The sequence below is a fragment of the Lutra lutra genome, chromosome 5 (genome assembly GCF_902655055.1).
Source record: "Lutra lutra chromosome 5, mLutLut1.2, whole genome shotgun sequence".
Classification (NCBI taxonomy): domain Eukaryota; kingdom Metazoa; phylum Chordata; class Mammalia; order Carnivora; family Mustelidae; genus Lutra; species Lutra lutra.
The window spans coordinates 76669900-76692562 of record NC_062282.1 but is presented as its reverse complement, the minus strand read 5'-3'; the positions used below and the strand labels follow the sequence as shown (position 1 = coordinate 76692562).

Below are 22663 nucleotides of genomic sequence, written 5' to 3'. Positions count from 1 at the left end.
AAGGAGCCCTTTGGGCTCCCTAGCTCAGCATTTGAAGAGGTCACTTTTTTGAGGGACATGCTCAGGCTTTGCTTCAGCAGGAGCCAAGAGCTTGGCCAAGGCCCAGGTCAGCTTGTGAACATCTGCTGGTGCGGGGGCAAAGGGAGAGTACTTACATGCCAGGAATTCTCTTTCTCTCTTCCCTGTCCCACCCCCAGCCTTCTCCTTCTGTTTAGCATGTGCACGCATGTAGGGTTTTGTGTTTTGTAGTTGGCTGATGCAATTTTCCGAGATTTGGGCTGTGTCCTGAAACCCCAACTTTGACAAGTCTCCCTCCTTCTTCTGGCCTGGCTTTCCCACACTTTTACAATCTGTCTTTTCTCCCTTCGGCCTTCACTGTCTGATGGTGACAGACACCAGTGGGAAAGTGGGGAAGAAGCAGTTGGAACACACTGTGGGCTGTGTACTCCCTGGTCCTGGTGCTGTCACAGGGATTGGGTCCAGTCAGCGTTGTGGGTGTGTGTGCACGTGAGTATGTATGCAGATATGCTGGTAAATTATTTTTAGTTGGCATTTACAGAGCTGTCACTATGGGTCACCCCTGGCTAAACATTATATACACATCATCTCATTTTATGCATGCAGCAGCTACGGAAACTAAGGCACAGAGTTGGGGGTCACTCAGCTGGTAGAGACAGAGACAGGGTTCAAACCCAGATAATGGTGACTCCAGAGCCAATGTTGATAACTACTATATTCATTGACTTTGAGGCTAACATTTGGATATAAAGAGGCCCTGTGGATTAGTAACCAATGAGTGTTGGTGCCTAGAGTTGACATTTTTCACTGGAAGCGTGAGCCTGGAAGACCGTACTATGTAGTCACCAAATCCCAGCAGCCAGACCATGTAGACAGATGACCAGCTTCTCTGCTAGACTTGGAGTGTTTAGTCATCTTTGGGTGGGGAAGTGAGATGTAGATGTCTTCCCTTCCCTGTTGGCAGACTGCCCTCTGATGGCACATGTGACTCCTCCCACTGTCCCTGGCACGGCTAGTGTGATTGCAGACTGAGAGTCTCCTCCCTGTGGTGCAGGCCTTCTGTGGAGCCCATGACCATCTCCTATGTGAAGCGTTCTCTGTAGCCCTCAGCCGTGCACAGCAGAGAAGTCATGGTAATGCAGAGGTTGGTAAGATCTTGACAGAAAGATTTTAGGAGAAGCAGGGTGAAGGTGAGATTGTGAAGTGTTTAAAGAAGGATATGTAAAATGATTACCCACACTTAATCCCTCATACCTACCCATGGATATGAGTCGGCTTTGTTTGTTTGTTTTTTCTTTTCTTTTCTTTCTTTTTTTTTTTTTTTTTGGTCTTGTACCTCTTGACTTTTAGATGGAACCTGGCATTCCTTGCCATCACTGCCTCTTGAGACAGAGCTGATGGCTTGTCTCAGTCCCATTGTAAGTGTGAGGATGTAGGCACTGATAGGGGTCACATATAAGGGGCAGGCAGTGTCAGCCCTTGTGGTCACAGGCCTCCCTGCACCATGCCTCACATTAGGAGGTGTTTTAAACCAGTAGTTTCTTCTACAAGGAGACCTTCCACTTCAGAACCAGGGATCAGACCAGCCAACACTTGGAGCTGAGCAACCCAGGCCTTTTTTCCTCTCTGTGATGGGGTAGTATATGCATCATGTTGTGTTTCTGGGGTGGCTTGGGGGATGGGAGGATGGTGAGGAGGGCCACCTGCAGATGTAGATGTCCCCAGCAGCTGTGTTCCAGAGCCTCCCTGCGGGTCTCATGATCTGCAGTAAGAGGGCCTCCCATCCGATCCTGGTGGACTGATGAGGCTCCCTGGGACACCACCACAGCTGCTACTTATGGGGAGAGGACCATTTCCAGACCCTCCCTGGCCTCTGCCTGCACTTGTCCATGACCCAGAGCTCTACCTACGAATTCTATTATATTTTTCTTCTCTAACACAAACTTTCTTTTGCTCTTGTTACTGCTTTTGTTACTGCTCTCTTCATAGTAAAAATCACCCCTGATGGTTATAAAAAAAGCAGACAGGCAGAAAGAGCGAGAAAAGCACCACAGTCCTACAGTCAGCACCTTGATACAGAGCCATGCCCATCCTTATCATGGCCTGTGTATGTTTTCCAGTTTAAACAAAAATCATCACATGGGGTGCCTGGGTGGCTCAGTCAGTTAAGTGTCCAATTCTTGATTTTGGCTTAGGTCATGATCTCAGGGTTGTGGGATGGAGGAGCTCTGTGTTGGGCTCAGTGCTCAGTGGGAGGTCTGCTTGAGATTCTCTCCCTTTCCCCCTCCTCCATGCCCAGCTCATGTGCACCCGCTCTCTCTTTATTAATAAATAAATCTTAAAAAAAACCTTGCAAGATAATTGGAACACCCTTCCATGTTAGCAGATACATTGCTATATACCGTTATTATTGAAACAAATTTATTCAATAAAATTCAGTGTCTACTCATAATAAAAAAATTCAAACAGTACACAGAGTTATAAAATGCAAACTAATCTTCTCCCAGGTCTTCTCTCTGAAGGGGCTGATGTAGCCCTATGGAATATGTATATATATTGATATTAGATATATAGTTTTCTAACATACCGAAATAGAAGCATTCTGTATTCATTGTACTTTTTCTTTTCTTTTTTTTTTTTTAAAGATTTTATTTATTTATTTTCACAGACAGATATCACAAGTAGGCAGAGAAGCAGAGAAAGAGAGAGAGAGAGAGGAGGAAGCAGGTTCCCCGCTGAGCAGAGAGCCCGATACGGGGCTCGATCCCAGGACCCTGGAATCATGACCCGAGCCGAAGGCAGAGGCTTTAACCCACTGAGCCACCCAGGCGCCCCTCATTGTACTTTTTCTTGACTTAATACAAAATCTTGGAGTTCTTTCCAGGCCTTTGTGCATGGCTATATCTCATTCTTTTTTCTCTGCTGCATCATATGGATGAACTATATAGTTTACTTAACCAGTCCTCAACTGATGGACGTTAATGTTACTAGTTTTTTCCTTTATAGAAAATGCTTGAGTGAGAATTGTTATACGTGCTATGTTGGAGAACACTTGCCGGTGTGTAAGTAGTAGTATAATTGTATCTGTAGAGTACTAGCTTAGTAGCATAAAGCAGCTCAAAGAGAGTGTGCATTTAAAAAAAAAAATGATTTTGCCAATTGTTCTCCAAAAAATGAAACTTTTTTTTTTTTTTTTTAAATGAAACTATTCTTAAGGTGACCTCTTGCCTTCTGTTAAGTCATCAGCCCTCTGGTGAAGGTGCTTAGAGGTAGACACAGTAGAGCTCTGGGAGGACTGGAGCATTGCCTCTCCACTCCGCTGCCTGTTTGCTTTCCTGTTTGGCATGGCCCGTCTCTTCCTGCTGTGGCAGTCCCCTTTGCTTCCTCTGGGTCCTTCCCTCTCAAGGCTATGCCCCCAGATTTTTTTGCTGTGGTATTTTATTCTGGGGTGGGGGAAGGTCATCCCAGGTTTAGAAGCTGACTGCTTAGACCCTTGCCACAAGCTGATGGGTTGCGAGCAGCTGGGAAAAGGACCCTGGCCTTTTATGCAGCCCGTTTCTTATACCTCATTATTGTTTCCAGGATTGCTTAATCTTTAACTGCATCGGCCAGGGTCCAGGTTTATGGGGACTCTGTTGCTTGATAATTGGGCAGCCCTGTACTGGGCCATCAGCAGAGTTAGTTGGGAGGGATGTTAATGGGACCCTATTAATGAAATGGCAATTAAAATTCTTTGGCCATGTTGTTTACATCAGTCTGCCAAAGCTGAGCTGAAACCCTTCAGCCATGGGATGGAAAAGCCATCGGATTTCATGTGCTCATGGAGAGAAATAGCCTTTTTTTGACTGAGTCACTTGAGATCATGGAATGAAGTGATTAAATTAAGGGCAACAAAAAACGTTGACAAATCATTTAAAAAACATGAGCCTCTGACTCAGTGAGGGTTGTCTTGTGAAATTGCTTCCTCCAGCTTGGCATCATGAAATGATGAGATGACGGGTAATGATGATTGTAGGAGTTTTTTACCCTTTTCTGAACACTTGCTAGGTGCCAGGCCTGGTGCTGCACATCCCGTAGGCATTACTGCATTTTGGCCACGTGACTGTGAGACGTGGTTATTATTTCTCCAATTTATAGATGAATAAACGGAAACACCAGGAAGCTTGAGTAACTCGCCCAAGATCATGTCGTTTGTGAGTGGCAGTGCAAGCTTTCACAGGGAGCCTGTGATACCAGAGCTCAGAGCACAGGACAGTACAGCTTCTCTCTCTCTGGCACTTGCCTCCTTCTTGCCTTCCCCTGATTTTCTGCTTCTGACTCAAAGATGGCCAATGAAGGAGAGCAAGATATAGCTAGGTTTTGGAGAGCAAGTTTCTTTTAGGAAGCTTCCCTTATCCTTCTATTCCCTGGGTAACAGAGAACCCTGCTGTCAAAGCAATAATACTGTGAACTGTGCAGTTTTGATGTAGCTGCTTAGTGTGTGCGTGCGTGTGTGTGTGCATATGCGTGTGTGTGCATGCACACAAAGTGTGCACCCGCACACATGTGTGTTAGAAAGGGAGAATTCAGTCACCTGGGAAAGAGAGCTGATATCCCACCATCCCCAGGGAATGGAGAGATAGTAATATTTGGGGTCTGAGGGCTGGTGGTCATGACCCTTGTGGGAAATGGTCAAGGTAAGAGCTCTGTTACTTTCTATGAGACTTTTTCCTGGAACAGGGAAACAGTGGGCCTTGAAAGCCAAATCCTGATTCAGGAAAGCTTACTTCCACCCTCCAAAAATAGGGCAGTAGGGGACAGAGATTTAAAGCGGTTCTGTTTTATCATTTTATCCTACTAAAATGTTTTGATTCAGTGTCCACCTGAGTCAGCCTGTCTTTCCTTGGTGGTTGAAGGGAGGGCAGTGACCAGTAGTTCAAGTCAGAACTACTCATTCCTATTCCCTGGGGCCGTTGGCTCTGGAATAATGGGGTTTATTTCATCTGTGTGGGTCAGAGAAGTCATAGATGGGTTTAGTTCCATTTGTTCTGGGCTTGTAGTTTAGATGAACTTGATTAAAGGCTAGTTTATTTTATCCCATCAGGGAGGAATGGGTTGGGGATTAACTTGGGAGGTTGCCCAAGCCCTAGGCTATCCTGGAGAATGGGCAGGGAGGCATAGGACATGCAGATGTGTGGACACTGAGAGTTCAGCTTTGAGCAAGACAGGTTCACACCCCTGGTAGGAAAGAAAGACCTCACATGATAACACAGCCTGATTGGGACCGTGATAATTTTTATTTTTTGTTTTGGGTGCTTTGAAAACATGTGAATAGCACTTCCTCTAGTCTGGTGGGCAGGGGGATTAGGGAAACGTCTCAATTGGTGGTGGGGGTTAGGTCTAAGATTTGAACCTTGGACTGATGCCAAAGGGTTTAGAATACTACTTTCCTCACGTTTTGTTTTGTTTGTAAAGAAAGGTTTTTATAGTCATCCTTTTTTTTTTGTCTCTCTGCAATCATAACCCTAAGAGAGATTCTTCGGATGCTCTGACACCTACATTGGATTTTAACTACAGTGGCCTGCTTAGGACAAATTACTGTCATCTTGGGGACTAAGAAGGTTTGTTGTTGTTATCATACAGTCTTGGTTTTAAAACCTGGCTATACCGCTTAACTGCTCTGTGATCCTAAGCACATGGCTGAATATCTTTCTGAGCTTCCATTTCTTGATTTGTACAATGGGGCTGTTGATACTTTGGTAGGACTTCGGGGAGAAATAAGTGCCTAGCACAATGTTAGCTACTGTTAGGAAATGCCCTCCACTTTCTCCAGGCCTGCGTCCTTGAAAAGATCCTGGTGTGCCTCCAGAGCAGGCCTCTTCTCATTCTTGCAGCTTCGGGAAGGTGTGTGTGTATTGCCTGGTACAGAAAGGACGTCAGGTTATCTGGTGGTCCCCTTAGCCCCCATAATTTCTCATCCAAATGGACAGGAATGGGCATACAAAACTTGGAACTTAGTGTTTGATGCTTACAGTAAAGGTTGGTTAATTAGGACTCTTAACAGGAAGTCTTAAGTGACTCCCCCCCCCGCCCCTGTTCCCATTCCTCTTTAAGAAAAAAGAAGCTAAAAGACTAGAAGAGTTAGAGTTTATTATTGGAGAGCTCCCCTTCAAGGGGCTACTCCATGGTTCCCCGCACACCCCACCAGTCTGCCAAAATCTAGCTTGCCTACCTCTCCATTGTATCTCCTGGAGCCTGGCACAGTTTTTCAGTAAACGTATGTTAGAGGAATGAAGATACAGCCTAGGCTGTAGCTAGACTAGGCTATTGTTGTTTTCTAGACATGCTCTGCATTTTCCTGCTTCCATGCTGTCTTTTTTTTTTTTTTTTAAAGATTTTATTTATTTATTTGACAGACAGAGATCACAAGTAGACAGAGAGGCAGGCAGAGAGAGAGAGGGAAGCAGGCTCCCTGCTGAGCAGAGAGCCCGATGCGGGACTCGATCCCAGGACCCTGAGATCATGACCTGAGCTGAAGGCAGCGGCCCAACCCGCTGAGCCACCCAGGCGCCCCTCATGCTGTCATTTATACCTGGAGTGCTTCTCCCAGTCGTGGCCCTGTGGACTTGGTGTTGGAGTTGTTGGTGCCTTGTCTTATGCCTCTTTTAAGCCAGTAGGCTCCTTGTAGGCATCAGTTCTCCTTTCTTTTTTTTGAAGAAACACTGCATCTGGCACATTATACACTAATGGCTATCCAACATTTGCAGTCATCTCAGCAGATGTGAGTTACTTCTATTTGCTTATTTAATGCGCACACACCTTTATGAAACAGGAACTCTTATTAGCCCCACTTAACAGGTGAGAAAACTGTAGTCTTAGGAAATTGAATATCATATCCCTAGACAGTTTGTTGAACTTGATGGAATTAAAGTGGGTCTCTAAGACCTTTGGGGTCCACAGCCTTATCCACAGGACCTGCAGTCCCAAGGGATGTCCCTGATGGAGTGGAAACGCTTCTCTGTTGGAGAGCAGTGCTGCCCATAGAACTGGACTTTGTGGGGCACCTGGGTGGCTCAGTGGGTTAAGCCTCTGCCTTCGGCTCAGGTCATGATCCCGGGTCCTGGGTTCGAGCCCCGCATGGGGCTTTCTGCTCAGCGGGGAGCCTGCTTCCTCCTCTCTCTCTGCCTGCCTTTCTGCTTACTTGTGATTTCTCTCTGTCAAATAAATAAATAAAATCTTTAAAAGAAAAAAAAAGAACTGGACTTTGTGAAGCAGGAGCATGGGCTGATACAATACTCGTCCTTCCTTTCTAAAGTTTCTTAAAGATCTCAAAATGGACTCATCAGTATACATAATGGACTCAGTATAGATCTCTGAGCTTCAAAACAAGCTTGAGACCTAGGTCAGTTATTACAGTCTGACTTTATGGACAATGAAGCCGAAGGTTGGAAAGAAGGAACTATTAAGAGGTGGAGTTAGGACACAAACCCAGGCATTCTCACTCTTAGCCAAGGGTCTTGACTCCATTATCCTCTAATGCAGCAAAGCAAACAGCGAATCCACAAACAAGTGTTAAAGCTAGTGGATTCTCAGGGAGGTGTCTTCTGGGAGCAGAGGTGTTCCTTTCTGGGAAGCGGCTGGGGAGAGGGCTGACTTGAATATAAAGTCTTCTGGGGAACTTGTGTCTCCCAGGAAATCAAGTTGGCCAGAGCATCCTGTTCCTGCTTTTCTATCTTGTTGAGTGTTGCTAATAGAAAGGGGGCTGGGGGGAGGGTGTGTTGAGCTGTTCAGACAGCAGGGGGAGGGAAGAAGGAGTCTCCCTCTTTGTTCCCTTTCTCTTTGTTTCCCTGCTCATGCCCTGCAAATCTCCTCGGTCCCAGAGTGCTAGTCCTGGGTGGGAAGCTGCTGCCTCTCCCTACCAGCTGGTGCTTCCTGGGAGGAATTCTGGAGGGATTTCAGTGGGAGGTCCCAGATGGGCAGAACAGCAGAAAGAAGGGACCTTTAGAAAGAGGGACTTTAGAAAGAAGGGACCTAGATGGAAATTCTTTAGTGCCCCAGAGGTTGAGAGATGGGGAAGTGTGGGTGCTGACTGTTTCCTGCCTTGACTGATCTTTGAGAATTTCTGGTTTGTTCGCCAGACCACTTAGAATACATACCACTATACTTTGTCTTCCTTTTTAAAATCCACACCCATCTGCTTTTGGCTTTATGAACTTTGTGGAAGGACTTTTCACACCCCGGATTTTAACTTCTTACCTCCTCCTGTTCTCTTCATTCTTTTCCCTCCTCCAAATGTCAGGTTATTGGTCAGCCAAAAAAAAGGCAGGAAGGCTCCATATGGCTCTGAGCCCCAGGGATGTTGGAGCTGGTTTGTTGACTCTCCTGCTGAGCTCAGCCTTGGCAAGTCCACAGAGTCTTGGTGTCCTGTGTTTTGTCTCGGAGTGGTGACTCCACACCAAATTGTCCCTCGGCTATTTCTTGGTGTTGCCAACAGATGGAGGTCTCTGGTCCAGAGACTTTTTTGGAACAGAAAGGGCATGGAGGGAGAATCCTGTTGCTTTCTCAGGCCTCCAGGCCAAGAATGCATTCCCATCACCCGAAGGAGATTGTTCACTTGCTTTTATTTAAAAATTTTTTATTTTAGGAATGGATCCTTTAAAAAATAGTATTATCTACTCTTAAATATTCCCTTAGTTAGGGAAGTCTTTTGAATGTCTAACCGAAAATCCAAGCTTTAACCAAAGGCATTTTCCTGTTCACATATGGAGACACAAGACCAGCTTTTTACTTTATGACCTTTGCTTCCCATTATAAAGGATCTGCCTTTTAAATTTGTTTTTTGTTATGTACAAAGATTCCTGAGCTTCGTGATGGACAGGGCTTAATTGTGGGCTCAGGGATACCAGTAGGCCACTGGGGAGCAGGTGGGGAGCCCTTTCTATCGAAAGATGGAGGAAGTTGTTTATAACCAGATCTCTGAGAGTAAAATACTGACATTTGGAGGCTCTGGATGAAGGGTATATGGGAATTCTCTTGAAATTATTTCAACATAAAGTTTAGAATCAGTTTTATAAGAAATGATTTAAGTCTTCTTTGTTTGGCTTTTGAGAAGCCGATGAATGTGAGAGCAGAGCTGAGCTTGCTGATTGCCCTTTCCATGCAGCTTCCTGGGCACGGAGAGACTCTCAGTCTCCCCTGGGGGCCTGGCCAGACCATGTCGGGGTAGCCCTTGCTGGGAACTGGGAGGTATCACTGCTAGAATTACAAGGCCAGAGAGGGTCCACCAAAGAAAGAAGAGGGGGGCCCTGGAGCCTCTGGAGGGCAAGGAGCATGGATGCTCCTGGGGGCCGTGGGGCAGAACCACGAGAGTGCTGAGAAAGGAGCCCTTTCTGGGGCACATGACAAAGGACCCTATGATCTCCAGAACCTGCTGCACCAGGAGTTGTTGGCTCTTGGGCCACTTTACCTCGGCATAGCTTGTGAAACTACTTTCATCCGTCCTTTCCCATCACAGCATTGGAGTGAAGCAAGATGAGCCCTTGTATCCTCATTATACAGAGAGATTGTGGGGCCTAGGAAGGAGAGGGCATTGGCTTAGGGACACATCTTGCAAATGGCAAAGCCAGAACTTGAATCTAGTGGCCTTCTTTCTGAAGAGTATACTCCTTCACTGACATTTCGCTGTCTCTGTGGGAGCAGAACGGTGGCCTGGGCTAATGTCGGGGTAGGAATTGCACTTGGCATTTCCCTTGCATGGATATCCGGCCTGTGTGTTCTGTCTCGGTTTAGGTGTCCCCAAGTTCCCCAAATTTTAATGGTTCCCCCTAGCCTGCCTGTCATGGACTGTTCTTGCAGTGATGGGGCCAGCTGTGTCTGGCCAGTCTGGACAGAGGCTTAGTTGGGCCTCCTTGTGAATCAGAGACCATGATAGGCTTGATTTGGGCACAAAAGGTTGATGCCTTCTGCCAGCCTTGAAATGTTGACTCCGTACCAGAACTCCCAGAGACTTCCAGCCACACAGCAGTTCTGACCCACTTTTGTTTAGCTGAGCTGCAGGGGGCTTCTTCTGCAAATCTGCCAGCTTGCGCCTTGAGGGGAAATGAGCTCAATTAAGTAGGCAGGTCCCAGTGAGGCTTTTCTGCAATACCATTAATAATCACATGGAGCATGGAAAAAATATATAACCTCACTTCTCTCTGCCCCATTTTCATCTGTGTTGATGTTCAGGCTGGAGTATCACACAGAGGGATGCCTTTGCTGCCAAATTAAGAGGCTAGTTTCCCTTCAGCCAGGATGTGCTGTCTTTCTCTCTGCCTCTCTGTCTGTCCCTTTCCCTCATGCCCACCCCCAGAGTGCCCAGGACTCCACTGTGAACTTCACAGATTGCCAGGGCTGTGGAAGGGCAGGAGCATATTGTAACTTCTGCTTTTTTTTTTTTTTTTTTTTAATAGAGCAGCACTTTCCAGAGGTGATGCTGGGGGAAGAATTTCTTAGCCTAAGTCTGGACCAGGTGTGCAGCTTGATATCCAGTGACAAGCTGACCGTTTCTTCAGAAGAGAAGGTATGGCACGACCCCTCGGTGAACCAGGATCCTCACACATGAGGCGGTCATGGGAGGGACAGTGAAACCTTTTCTCTTTCTCAGCAGGAAAAAAAAGGAACTTATTTTTTGGCCCTTTAAATAATTAGGAAAGGACCTTCTGGCTCGTGATCACTACATTTACTGTTTGGACACTTTGAGGAGGGAATAACGATGGTGATTATTGTTGTGACAAAGCTGCCTCCATTAACCGGACATTTATAGTTTACCAAGCACTCTGCTAAGAGCCTTGTTCTCTTTAGTTCCCTCAGCCTTCACCACAGCCCTGTGAAGCAGGCATTGGCCTTGTCTCCACATTGCAGATGAGGAAAACTAACTTGGAGGAGTTAATTAGCTTGTCTGTGGTCACTCAGCTGGTCACTGCAGAGTTGCAGTCTTCTTGTCCCCTGGTCTTAGCCACGGCCCCACATGGCCTCTTGGGAGCATCATTGGGCATTTAAGCCAGAGCTGACCTTTGGGACACATCTAGTGTAACGGGGGATTGGAACTTTTACTGTTGAGGAAACTAAGGCCCAGAGAAAGGATAGGATCTGTTGAAGGTCCCAACGTGAGTGACCGTGGCAAAATTAGAACCTGGGTCTATTGATAGCTAGTGACCTAACTCACTGACCACACACCACTTCCTTGGTGCAGCAGGCTTGATTTCTGCCCACTGCTTTGAGGGCTCATCTATCCCACCTCTAGGTCTTCCTTCTCACTGACCCTCTGCTTGGATCATTCTCCCCTTGCACTGCCGCCTGGTTGAATTCCAAACCAGTTCCTGTTCCACTTCTACCAGGAAGAACTTCTTTACTCTAGGAGATGTAGTCTTCTATATTGAAAGTAACATACACTTTGGTATTGGCCAGTAGGGTCCAAATCTTATCTCTACTCTAGTCTTTACAAATTAATTGGTGACCTTGGGTGAGGTAGTCTGCTTCTTCATCTGCTTCTCATGTATAAAGTGAGAAGGGTAATAGGACATATTTCATGGGGTGGTTATGGGGGTAAATAGCATAAGGTGTGTCAAATGCCTGGTGTCATACCTGGTAGGTCGTACTTGGTAGGGGCTCATTCGATGGTAGCTGAGTTTATGATTGACCATGCATCTGGAATTTATTCCTTTCTCCTTTGTGTTCCAGGATAATACTCACCTTGTTCTGCTTTTTACTGCAGTTAGTTCTGAGCCCATCTTAGCTCCTCCACTCGACCATGAGTTCCCTGATGGTAGCAACCACATCTTACTCTTCCCCGCATCCTCAGAGATGCTCAATACATGTGTCGTGGATTGTCTTAGTCCACTCATTATGTCCAAGCTTGAGGTCCTTTTCTGAGGAAATAATTTAAGTAGAAGCTCTTAAAAGAGACCTTGCATTACCAATGAGCGTCCACAGTCACATGTCCAGAGAATAGGGTGGCGTCACAAGCCCCCACCTGTTGTCCTGCAAAAGTTTGATCCAGAAGAAAAACATTTGTGGATTGGAATCCTGGGCTGCCCCAGGACTTCAGAGAGATTTCCAGAAGGTGGCTGGCACACCCAGCTGGACTATCCCTTAGGCTCAGTGAGGCTTCTACTTCCATTAACTGATGTGAGATATTGCCTGCAGGATAAAGGATGCCTCTAGCCAGACCACAGCGTCTTCCTGCCCCAGCCCCAGCAGCAAAGACTCCCTCACTTGTTGCCAAGCCTGTTTAATGTCTTCTCTGGATCGTGCTACCAAATGGGCACAGATTGAAGGAATGAACTAGTTAGTTGATCGACCATGTGGTAGTTGGTGTACTTGGGCAGTTTGGGGCCTGCTTGAGCATGTCCTTCAGGTGTAGTCTGAGAAAATGTCAACAGCCATATAAGCAACAGGATTTGGATCACCTTGGAGGTATTTGGGTTGGGGGGGGGGACCCTTGCTACCTTTAAGTCCTGCAGGCCCATCCTGCTGTGAGATCACAGTAAGCTTTCCTCAGGTGAGGGCTTATCTGGGTTTGCTGTGTTGGGGTGGTGGAAGAGACAGGTTGTTAAGAGGGACAGGCATTTTAGTGGCCTGGAAACCATTTGGGCTTTGGACTCAGGAAGACCTGTTTCCATGCTCCACTTGATGCCCACTGGCTCCTTGATTTTCAGAAGTTAGTGGTCTCTTTGAACCTCGATTCTCTTAAATGTAAAGTGGGACTACTAAGAGTACCTCCCTTATGGAGTGAGGAGGATCACAGATATTGGGTATAAAAAATCAGATATGGTATTCAGCAGGTGCTAATAAATGGCAGCTGTCATTGTAATTACCAGAGTCCTCTGTTTTGAGGCACCATTGACAGTTGTATCAGCGTTGCCATTGATAATGGTAAAAGAAGCCATGGAGTTAACTGCATCTTTCCAGAAACCAAGAAGCATGGCATTGAATCTACATGCTTAGAACATAGTCTGTAGTGCTCTCTTTCGTCCATATGCTTACATAGGAGTTGCTTGTTCTGTGTAATTAGAGTTTAGAGTAGAGGTATGTTTGTTTAAGATTTTATTTATTTATTTGAGAGAGAGAGTACGAGCGGGGTGTGTGTGGGGGGAAGGCAGAGGGAGAAGCAGGCACCCCACTGAGCAGAGAGCCCGATTCGGGGCTCGATCCCAGGATCCTGGGATCCTGACTGAGCTGAAGGCAGACGCTTAACCGACTGAGTCACCCAGGCGCCCTAAGAATAGAGGTATTTTCCACGTCAATGAAGTTATATATTTGGTTCTCAGAAGTTATTTGTAACTTCAGAGTGATGTGGTGCTTTTCATAAAGTAGATTACTGATGATCTTGATCCCTTTGGTACCTTTAAGGTTGGTACCTTTTTTTATTTTAAGAGTTTTATTTTTCAGTGATCTCTGTACTCACACTTGAACTCACAACTCCGAGATCAAGAGACACGTGCTCTACCGACGGAGTCAGCTGGGCACCTCTAAGGTTGACAGTATAATTTGGAGGTTTATCAAAGAACAGTGGGGTTTGGCCCATGTTTTCTATTTCTAGTTTTATTTCCCCTTAATTGATTACATATTGCTAGAAGTTAAATAGCTGGAAGCTTTTGACAATTGGATGTTTGTTGTTTGAATGCTAGCTCTTGAGGTTTTGAAAATTCTTTGAGGTGTTCTGGGAGATTTCATGATTTCTACTTCCTTTAATTACATTTCATAATAGGTAATCTCTTGCATATACAATAGCCTTTTCTTTCACTATTGCATTGTAGTGAACTTAATGGAGTTTGAAGAAATGTAAGGGATCTTAATTTAAGCTAAAATTCAGCTGCATTTGATGTTAGCATTTGCTGGGGCATGCCCGCGTGGCTCAGTCGGTTAAGTGTCCAACCCCTGATCTCCGCTTGGGTCTCAATCTCAGACCCCATTCAAATCCCACCTCAGACTCCATGCTGAGAGTGGAGCCTACCCTAAAAACAAAACAAAACAAAAAACAAAGTAAAAAAATGCTTCAAAAACAGTTGCAGAAAACAACTGCACTGGTAATCAAATAAACAGTATTGAGCTAAATCCATATTTGAACAATCAGCTATATTATGATTTACTTCTTTGCCTACAGCCCACAGATTTCTTTCTGCAGCCAGATTTCAGATATTAAAATGTGAAAAAACTATGCATCTTTGAATAGAGGAAATGTGGCATTTTAGTAATGAGGATTCTAAGTGGCTGTGGCTAGGCCAGGCAGTTTGCTGGTTGGGAGTTTGAAAAAGTAGAGGTTCCGTGGTTGAAGTGGCTGAGTTCCAATCCTGCCTCCACTGTTCTAACGGGGGAGTGACTTTGAGCAGGTTGTTTGTCTCCAACCAGAATGGGTGCACCTTATACAGTCAAGGATTTTCTCCATCTCAATGGTCACTGCCAGGGTGTTACTGGTATCAGGGTCACGGTAGACACAAAACAAACACCATTTGTTGAATGAATGAGTAAGAGAACTTCTCTATATCTTAGTCTTCTCATCTGTAAAAGGGGGGCAATGATAGTAGAGTTGTTACACAATTGTTCTGAGGATGAAATCAGATAACATGGGAAAAGTTCTTAGCCCAAAGAAAGTGTTCACTACTTTCTGCTTCATGATTACTGCTGCTGTTATTACTACCACTATCCTCCTCCTCCTCGTCCTCTTCCTGCTCACTGTTGACTGGGGGCATTTCTCAAGGGGAAGCTCTTCCCATAGCCGTGTTAGTCTAGGTGGTTGTACGACCTGGGGCTTGGTGCCTAGCATGTACAGTGGGAGTAGCTCTTGCTCCCCAACATTCCCAGCTCTCTTGACCCTGTCTGGGCTTCTCCCAGGGCTCAGATACTGTTCTTCTTCTAGCATCACTTGCTGTTACCCATGCCTCTGTCCTCCAGTAGCCTCAAGCTCCTTGAGGGCTTCGAGGGTGCCTCAGCCATCTTTGAGTCACAGCAGTGCCTGATAGAGAGACCCCGGCCGCCTCTGTGGAACTGCTAAGCAGAACTGCCCTGAGGTAGTGAGGGGCAGGCTGGGGCCAGACACCGCCCCGAGCCAGCTGAGGTTATGTGAATAATTTTCACATTTTTCCAGAGAATAAGGACAAATGTGGGAACTAGAGGTCAGAGGAGGCATGGATCCCTGCCATTTTTTCTCCTGTTTTTCCTTCATGTAGTTTTGGTTTTAAAATTCCTGTTATTTGAGGGAAGACAAAAGGACCTGGCAGGAGTTACAAAATCATGATTTCTTTGGGTGGGACCCCTCTCTGCTGCTGCCCTACCTACCCCTCCCGTCCCCAGTACAGAGCAAAAGCACAAAGGAGTATGCCCTTCACAGTCACCTGTTCCTTCCACAGGGAGGTGTCTGGGCTCAGAGCTCAGCCTGTGGACAGGTAGTCTGTTTATTGTATTTGCCTTTGAGACCCAGAGTTCGTCCCTCACCGTGGACAGCTTCTGGGACCCAGGTGCAGGCAGGGTAAGCAGCCCTCCAGGACAGACCCACTCTAAGGAGAAGAGTGATGACTCTCCAGTTTTAGTGCACGTTTGCCACCGAATTGCAGGTTCTAAGTCTTTGCTTTCTTAGCCAGTATATATGTCTCTATTTTTCAGGAATTCTCTGCCTTCTTATGAGACATTCTTGAAGTTTTCAGAGTGAGTGCTAACGGAGAAATGGCCCACAGTTTAGATACAGGTCAGAAAGACATAGTTTAGGTCCTTTAAAAAATCAGAGTCAAGGGGCGCCTGGGTGGCTCAGTGGGTTAAGCCTCTGCCTTCGGCTCAGGTCATGATCTCAGGGGTCCTGGGATCGAGCCCCGCATCGGGCTCTCTGCTCGGCGGGGAGCCTGCTTCCTCCTCTCTCTTTGCCTGCCTCTCTGCCTACTTATGATCTCTGTCTGTCAAATAAATAAATAAAATCTTTAAAAAAAAAATAAAAAAAAAATCAGAGTCAGGTATGTATTATTATCGAGAACTACACTTAGTTTCTCTCTGTGAGATCACCTATTTAATGTGCTGTTGTCTCCTACACCTGTAATCAGAAGCCAGATTCTGGTGTCTTCTGAAATGGATTGGGCCCTTGTCTCCCAGGATCATTGGTGTTGCATGCTCTCCCGTCTCACCTGCTAGCCTCTCCAGCCCGCGGTGGGTGGAGGATGCCGCCTGGAGCTCCTTGACCACTAGGCTAGACTTGAGTGCTTGCGGCTCAGGTATTACCCGGTGATTTAACAGTGCACCCTGCTGTCTCGCTTGAGCTGTTGGAAGCCCCATCTTCCTGTGAGGTCAGTAGTTGGAGTTGCCAGCTTCTCAGCTTGCAAACAACCATCTGGCCTGGTCCCTGGGCACAGCATTACTCCTCTTACCATTCGCCTTTGGAAAGTACGATTTAGTATAGGCACCTATGAGCAGAACTAGGACCAAAAATCAACCTTGACGGCTCACCATTCCCCACCTGCATTTCACACAGCATTTTCCCCCCCCAAAGTGACATTTGTATTGAAGTCAGTGCACAGGGACATGAACAAAGTGAAATACCCACCGAACTAGCTCACAGATCTGGTAACAGAACCCCGGAAGTCCCTTTCCGTCACTGCCAGCCACCCCAAGAAGCATAATTACCATTCTGACTTCTCATGGATCCGTTTTGCTGTTTTTTGAACTTTATGTAAATGGAATGCTGATGAGTGTATACCTTCCGTGTGACTTCTTGATGCCCAGCGCATCATTTCTACTTCTCACACAGACTCCCAAGTCAGAGATTATTGTCCCCATTCTGCAGAGGAGGAAACTAAGGCCTGTTGACAATAGTAGCTTTATGATTTGAAGCTGACATGTCTGCCTACTGGGCCTCTGTTCACTATGAACAGATGCCCACTCTGACAGGGAGATGGGGGTGAGTGACACTGAGCACTCTTAGAACTTGCAATCTGGATACGAAACATGTACCTTATGTGACTGAGAGAAGTAGTTGCTTATGGTCAAAGGTCAAGGAAAGTGCGCTGGAATGTTTTATTCCAAATTGTTAGGTGGGGAAGACCTCCTAAGGGAATATTTGAGCTAAAATGTGGAGACTAAGAGTAGGATTTTGGGAAACCATTCAGGTTGAAATGGATCGTAGGAATCCAGACATGGAAGTTTGGAGTACCTTATTCTACTTGGGGGAATGGTAACCAATATGATGAGAGTCCAGGGTCGTGGGGGTCGTGGGAGATGGGGCTGGAAATAGAATAGGTTAGGGGGTGAGGACTTTCTTCTCTAGGTCAGTATGTATCCCATAGTGTGCGGTCAAACTGCAATGTGTGTGAGAAGGTCTCATGTCTGACACGTTCAGGAGACATTCCTGGCCAAACACAGGAACCAGGTTAAGAAACTGAAGGACTTGCCAGAGCTTTCGTATGTTAATGAGCTCTGTGAATCTCTGAGGGAGATTTGAGGATTTGTATGATGTGCTCTCAAGGCCCATTTGGTCCCAGAACATCCTTTACAACAGAATGTCTCCTGCCCATAATATTCTGAGGATGACATTGTGGAGAGTAGTCTTGAGGCCAGTTTTCTTTGGTTGCCCCAAATATTCTATGATTTATTGATTTTCCTATTTTGTAGTTCTTTTCATTAGGAATATATAATTTCTGACTATGAGACCATCTTCAGAGGATGTTTTGTCCATGGGAGTCTGGGTTGCCCTGGGCTGTGGAAGTGCCCCTCAAGGGCAGGTTTACTGGTTTAGAAACTGTTTTTATACTCCTTTTTGTCTTGAGTATCCCACTTCAGACCCCATATCTGTACATGGTGTGAGACTGGGGTTCTGATTTCTTGAAGATACATGGTTCTTAATGTCCCAGCCTCCAGGAGATGGTGAGCTCCCTTCCCCCTTCCCAGAGCAGATGGATTGAGTTCATCTAGTCCCAGTACATGGGACACAGGTGGGTAACACTGTCCACATAGAGCCTGTGGTATAGACATTCTTTTTTTTTTTTTTTTTAAGATTTTATTTATTTATTTGACAGAGAGAGATCACAAGTAGGCAGAGAGGCAAGCAGAGAGAGAGGAGGAAGCAGGCTCCCTGCCAAGCAGAGAGCCCGATGCGGGACTCGATCCCAGGACCCTGAGATCATGACCTGAGCTGAAGGCAGAGGCTTAACCCACTGAGCCACCCAGGCGCCCCTGGTATAGACATTTTACCTGATGAGACACTACTTTGGAACCATTCAAGTCCATATCTAAATTGTATGGGCCTATGACCCATTTTGGCCTCAGCTTCCATTCAACTGCCAGACTTGCATTCCTTGTTTAAAACACTAAGGCACTTCCCTCTTTCTTGTGACTACGGCTCAAAGCTTTATTGTTGGTGAGAAGTCACTTTCATGTGTTTGGAGCTCCAGGGGACAATTCCTTCCAACTCCGCTCTGCCCACCATATTGACTACAAGGCATTCTCCATCCCTGTGTCATGCTCCATTCCTTTGTAGGATTGGCGCCACGTGAAATTGTCTTCCAGCTTGTAGGCGTTCCTCTCAAACCACTGTGCTCCAGTCCTTCTCCTTTGCAGAATCAGACTGCATGCCTTTATCTTGGCTGTAGGTAGTAGTGGAAAGCTGAACAATTTCCAGGCAAGGCGATATCCCTCTTTTACTTTGGTCATCATTTTTATTGTTTATGTGAGGTCACGTATTTGGCAATATGCTGTCGTAGGAAGAGAACCATACACCCAATCACTTCCACTTTGACTAACTTATTCATTCTCTCAGTAAATATTTATTGAGTGCTATCTATGTGGCAGATAGTGTGTTATTCACATGAGAGACGTTGGTGAACAGATCAACATAAGACCCCTGCCTTTGTGGAACTTAAAATCACATGAGGGAGATAGATTTTTTTTAATGTCATTAGTTTTTTATTATTATCATTTTTTATTTTTTCAGTGTTCCAGTATTCATTGTTTATGCACCACACCCAGTGTTCCATGGAGGGAGATAGAGTTTATAAAAAATGTACAGAAATAAATATATAGCTACAAACTATGAAATGTGCTATGGACAAAGTGTGGATTGAAAGCTAGGGCTTCTCATTGCTGCTTCATTCCCAATTAGCTGGGTAATGTTTGGGCAGACCACTTCCCCACTGTCTACTTCTCTTTTCTCTTACATGAATGACTCTTGATGTTCCCAGGGCCCTTGTGGGTCTGAGATGAAGTAACTACAAGAAGGAACTGCTAAGTGCCCTATAAAACCTTATGATGATGGGACTGTCAGAAAGATGAGTGCAACTGGGTTGGTTTTCTAGAGTCTAGGGAGCCTTCAGACCAGGAAGTCTAACCAGTGTTAATGCTGATAAATATTTAACAACAGGCTCTGCAAAAAAAATTCTGAATGCCCTGGTGTGTTTGCTGGTTCATTTGCTTATTTCTATGGTGTAAATATTTCCATGACAGCTGATTTCAAACTACCAGTGTAATGTCATTAAACACCTAGATGGGAAGAAACATGCACGATGAGTTCCAGCTCCAGCATACCGCTGCTCCCAATGGTCGTGTGGTGTGGGACAGCGAGGTGGGGGTCTGGTGCATAGAAGTCCTGCTAAACTTCAGTTGAAGAAACAACACAAATCTGACAGACTCATTCTTGTGTCTAGTAGTGCTGTCTTCTTTTTTTTTTTAATTTTTAAAAAGATTTAATTTATTTATTTGAGAAAGAGAGAGAGTGTGAGTGAGAGAGAACACGAGCAGGGGGGAGGAGTAGCGAGAGAGAGAGAAGCAGACTTCCCGCTAAGCAGAGAGCCTGATTCAGGACTTGATCCCAGGACCCTGGGATCTTGACCTGAACGGAAAGGCAGACGCTTAAGTGATGAGCAACCCAGGCGCCCTAGTAGTGCTGTCTTCTTGATTGAAAATCATGTCAGTGAATTAAGCAAAAGCTATTGGCTCAATCCCTGGGAAACAAAAGAGTATCTGGGTGGGGGGGTGTCCTAAGACCACATGGTGGGTATACTTATGATTACGGGTTTAGGAAAATAGTTCCCCAATTCAGTGGTCTTCGCAGTTTTTCTAACTAATTGTGCCTCTGAGATACAGTATTGCATAATGTTAGAACTTGGGTTTTCAGAGTTAGGGGTGAGTTCACATCTCAGATGCACTACTTCTTGGCAGCATGACCTTGGACACTAACCTTTTGGGGCTGTTTCCTCATCTGTAAAATGTGAATGCTGATATCTATGTCACAGGATTTTGTGTGGATTAAAGGAGATCATGCATGTAAAATGCATAACATTGTGTCTCTTGGTAAAATTAGCCTTTCTCAAATCTTGAGTAACAAATTAAGTCCATGTGCAGGAACCTAGTTTTTCCCCTGATCTTGTCAAAACTGGCTTCTTTTCCTCCATCCTATGCTTTGCCATGAATCACCCTCAACTGGACCTTTTCCCTTGCCAAGACATCACCCTGCCTATTTTTTTTTTTTTTTAAGATTTTATTTATTTATTTGACAGAGAGAGATCACAAGTAGGCAGAGAGGCAGGCATAGAGAGAGAGGGAAGCAGGCTCCCTGCTGAGCAGAGAGCCCGATGCGGGACTCGATCCCAGGACCCTGAGATCATGACCTGAGCCGAAGGCAGCGGCTTAACCCACTGAGCCACCCAGGCGCCCCACCCTGCCTATTTTTAACATATGACCCTGCTTCTTGATTTTCAGAACAGTTTTGAAAGCAGATGTAAGTGCCCCAGTGCTCTGCACTCCCCTCCGTGGGTGCAAGTACAATGGGGCATGGCTACCTACCTCACTGGAGGTGGGGAGGGCAGAGGGGGTCAGCTTCATCTGGGGGTCCTGGCCAAGGCTTCTGCTTACATCGGAAGTGGAAGCATGGGGAGCCAGGAGCTGTAAAGTTTAGTTTTCCCCACCCTTTTCGCACCTAGCAACCTTGTAGTGCTCAAGAGATTGGTTTTGGAATATAAAGCAGTGAGGAAATGATGCTCTTTCTTTGTTGAAAAGTAAAACCCTCAACGTGCCTTGTGGAAGCTGATTTCCTCATGGGATCCACAGAAGGTGTTTTCATCTGAGTAGACATCACCCTGCCCTGTGATCAGAGCCACAGGGTTTCTGCTTGGATTTCATAGACCCGGAGTTGATACCCTTTTCCTCTAAAGCACCAGAGAGTAAACATTTTAGGCTTTGCAGGCCAGAGAGTCTCGAATCAGTGCCACTGTTAGAACGTGAAAGCAGTCCCAGACAATATGTAAATGAGTGAGTGTAGCTGTGTTCCAGTAAAATTTTATTTATGAAAACAGGTGGCAGGCTGAACGTGGCCTGTGGGCTGTAGTTGGCCAGCCACTGCCGTAGGCCCTGACAGGCTGCTGAGAGCCGTGGGTAAGAGCATGAGGGCTGGTGTTGGGTCTGCGGGGGACCCCATCCCTGCTAATTTGTGGCTCTGGGCTTGGGAGAGTCATTTAATGTGGGTTCAGAGGATCTGTTCCCTGGGCTCTCCCGGGAGTCCAGGCTGCCAGTGTCCCCGAAGAGCGAAGAGCATGGCGCTGGGCTGGGCGTGCGGTAAACACTGGCTCCTACTGCTGTTATACGTTGCCCCCATTGCATTGGCCAGTCCCTTCACAGGAGGCACTCTTGGGAACCATTTTAGGCACACTAAAGGCTAGAGCTAGTTGAAAGTTTATTGGCTTGTTTATTTTCTAAGCAAGGAACCTCAAGAAAACACGTGGCCTTCTCTAGCTACTGAGAAGGTCACCGTGGTTGGCGAGAACTGTGGCTTTCACAGCTGAGTAGGTAGATGGTGCAACTGAGCGGAACCAGCTAGGCAAGTCAGGCCAAAAATAAAGATAAGGTTAAATATCGACTTTACTAGACTCAGCTTGCTTTTTAGCTTTTATAACAAAGACAAAGATGAAGCTGGTTGATGGGGAAGGGCATCATCAGGAAATCTCACCTCCTCGAGGACTTGCAGTTCATTCGTCAGTAGAGATTTGTCACCTGGCCGCCTGCTCTGTGTCCAGCATTGTGCTAGGTGGCTTGCAGAAGCTCCCAGTCCAGTAAATTCGAGCAGAAGAAAGTGGATCGCGAGGCAGAACCGGACTGTGGTTGCCCACCACCTAATCCAGCATGGTCTGACTTCTCCCTCTTCCTTTGGTTCCTGCTTTGATTCCAGCCCCCTTTTCCCCAGCCCGGACAGCTTCCACTGCTTCCCTATGTGCTTATTCTGAACTCATGTGTCCATTCATTCATTAGAATCTTTGAGTATGTATTATTTGCCATTAAATAAGACCAGGTCCATGTTCTCACAGATCTGCAAGGCTGGTGGAAGCAACAGTAATGATTCACAAACTGCTGCTGTGAGGGTGAGGGATAAAGCTCTAGGGGGGGCGAATAATTAAAAAAACAAAACAAAACAAAACAAAACCAGACAGCGAGGATTTCCATGACATGTGAATGTTTATGTCTGTGCATATAGAAGTTATTTTTTACAGAACTGAGAGCGAACTGTCCAGGGATAGTGCTCCTTTCTTTCTGTTCCATTCCATTCTTTTCTCTTCCCTTTCTGATTGATTCTTTTCCTATTTTGAGTATACCCAGCCTGATTTAAGTTTATGTTTAGGAAATAGGGCCAAAGCATCATTAACATGTCAGTACCTACAAAACT

At 45.9% G+C, this 22663-nt stretch overlaps 1 protein-coding gene across 9 annotated transcripts in view; it reads left to right on the top strand.

Annotated features, from left to right (window-relative positions):
* The window catches only part of KLHL3 (kelch like family member 3), a 302089-nt gene that overhangs the window by 236452 nt on the left and 42974 nt on the right, over window positions 1–22663 (top strand). For all 9 annotated transcript variants that reach the window (XM_047729680.1, XM_047729681.1, XM_047729682.1 and 6 more), the window contains one exon: window positions 10449–10558. In XM_047729680.1, coding sequence (XP_047585636.1) covers window positions 10449–10558 — 110 coding nt within the window. The remainder of the gene's footprint in view (window positions 1–10448; window positions 10559–22663) is intronic.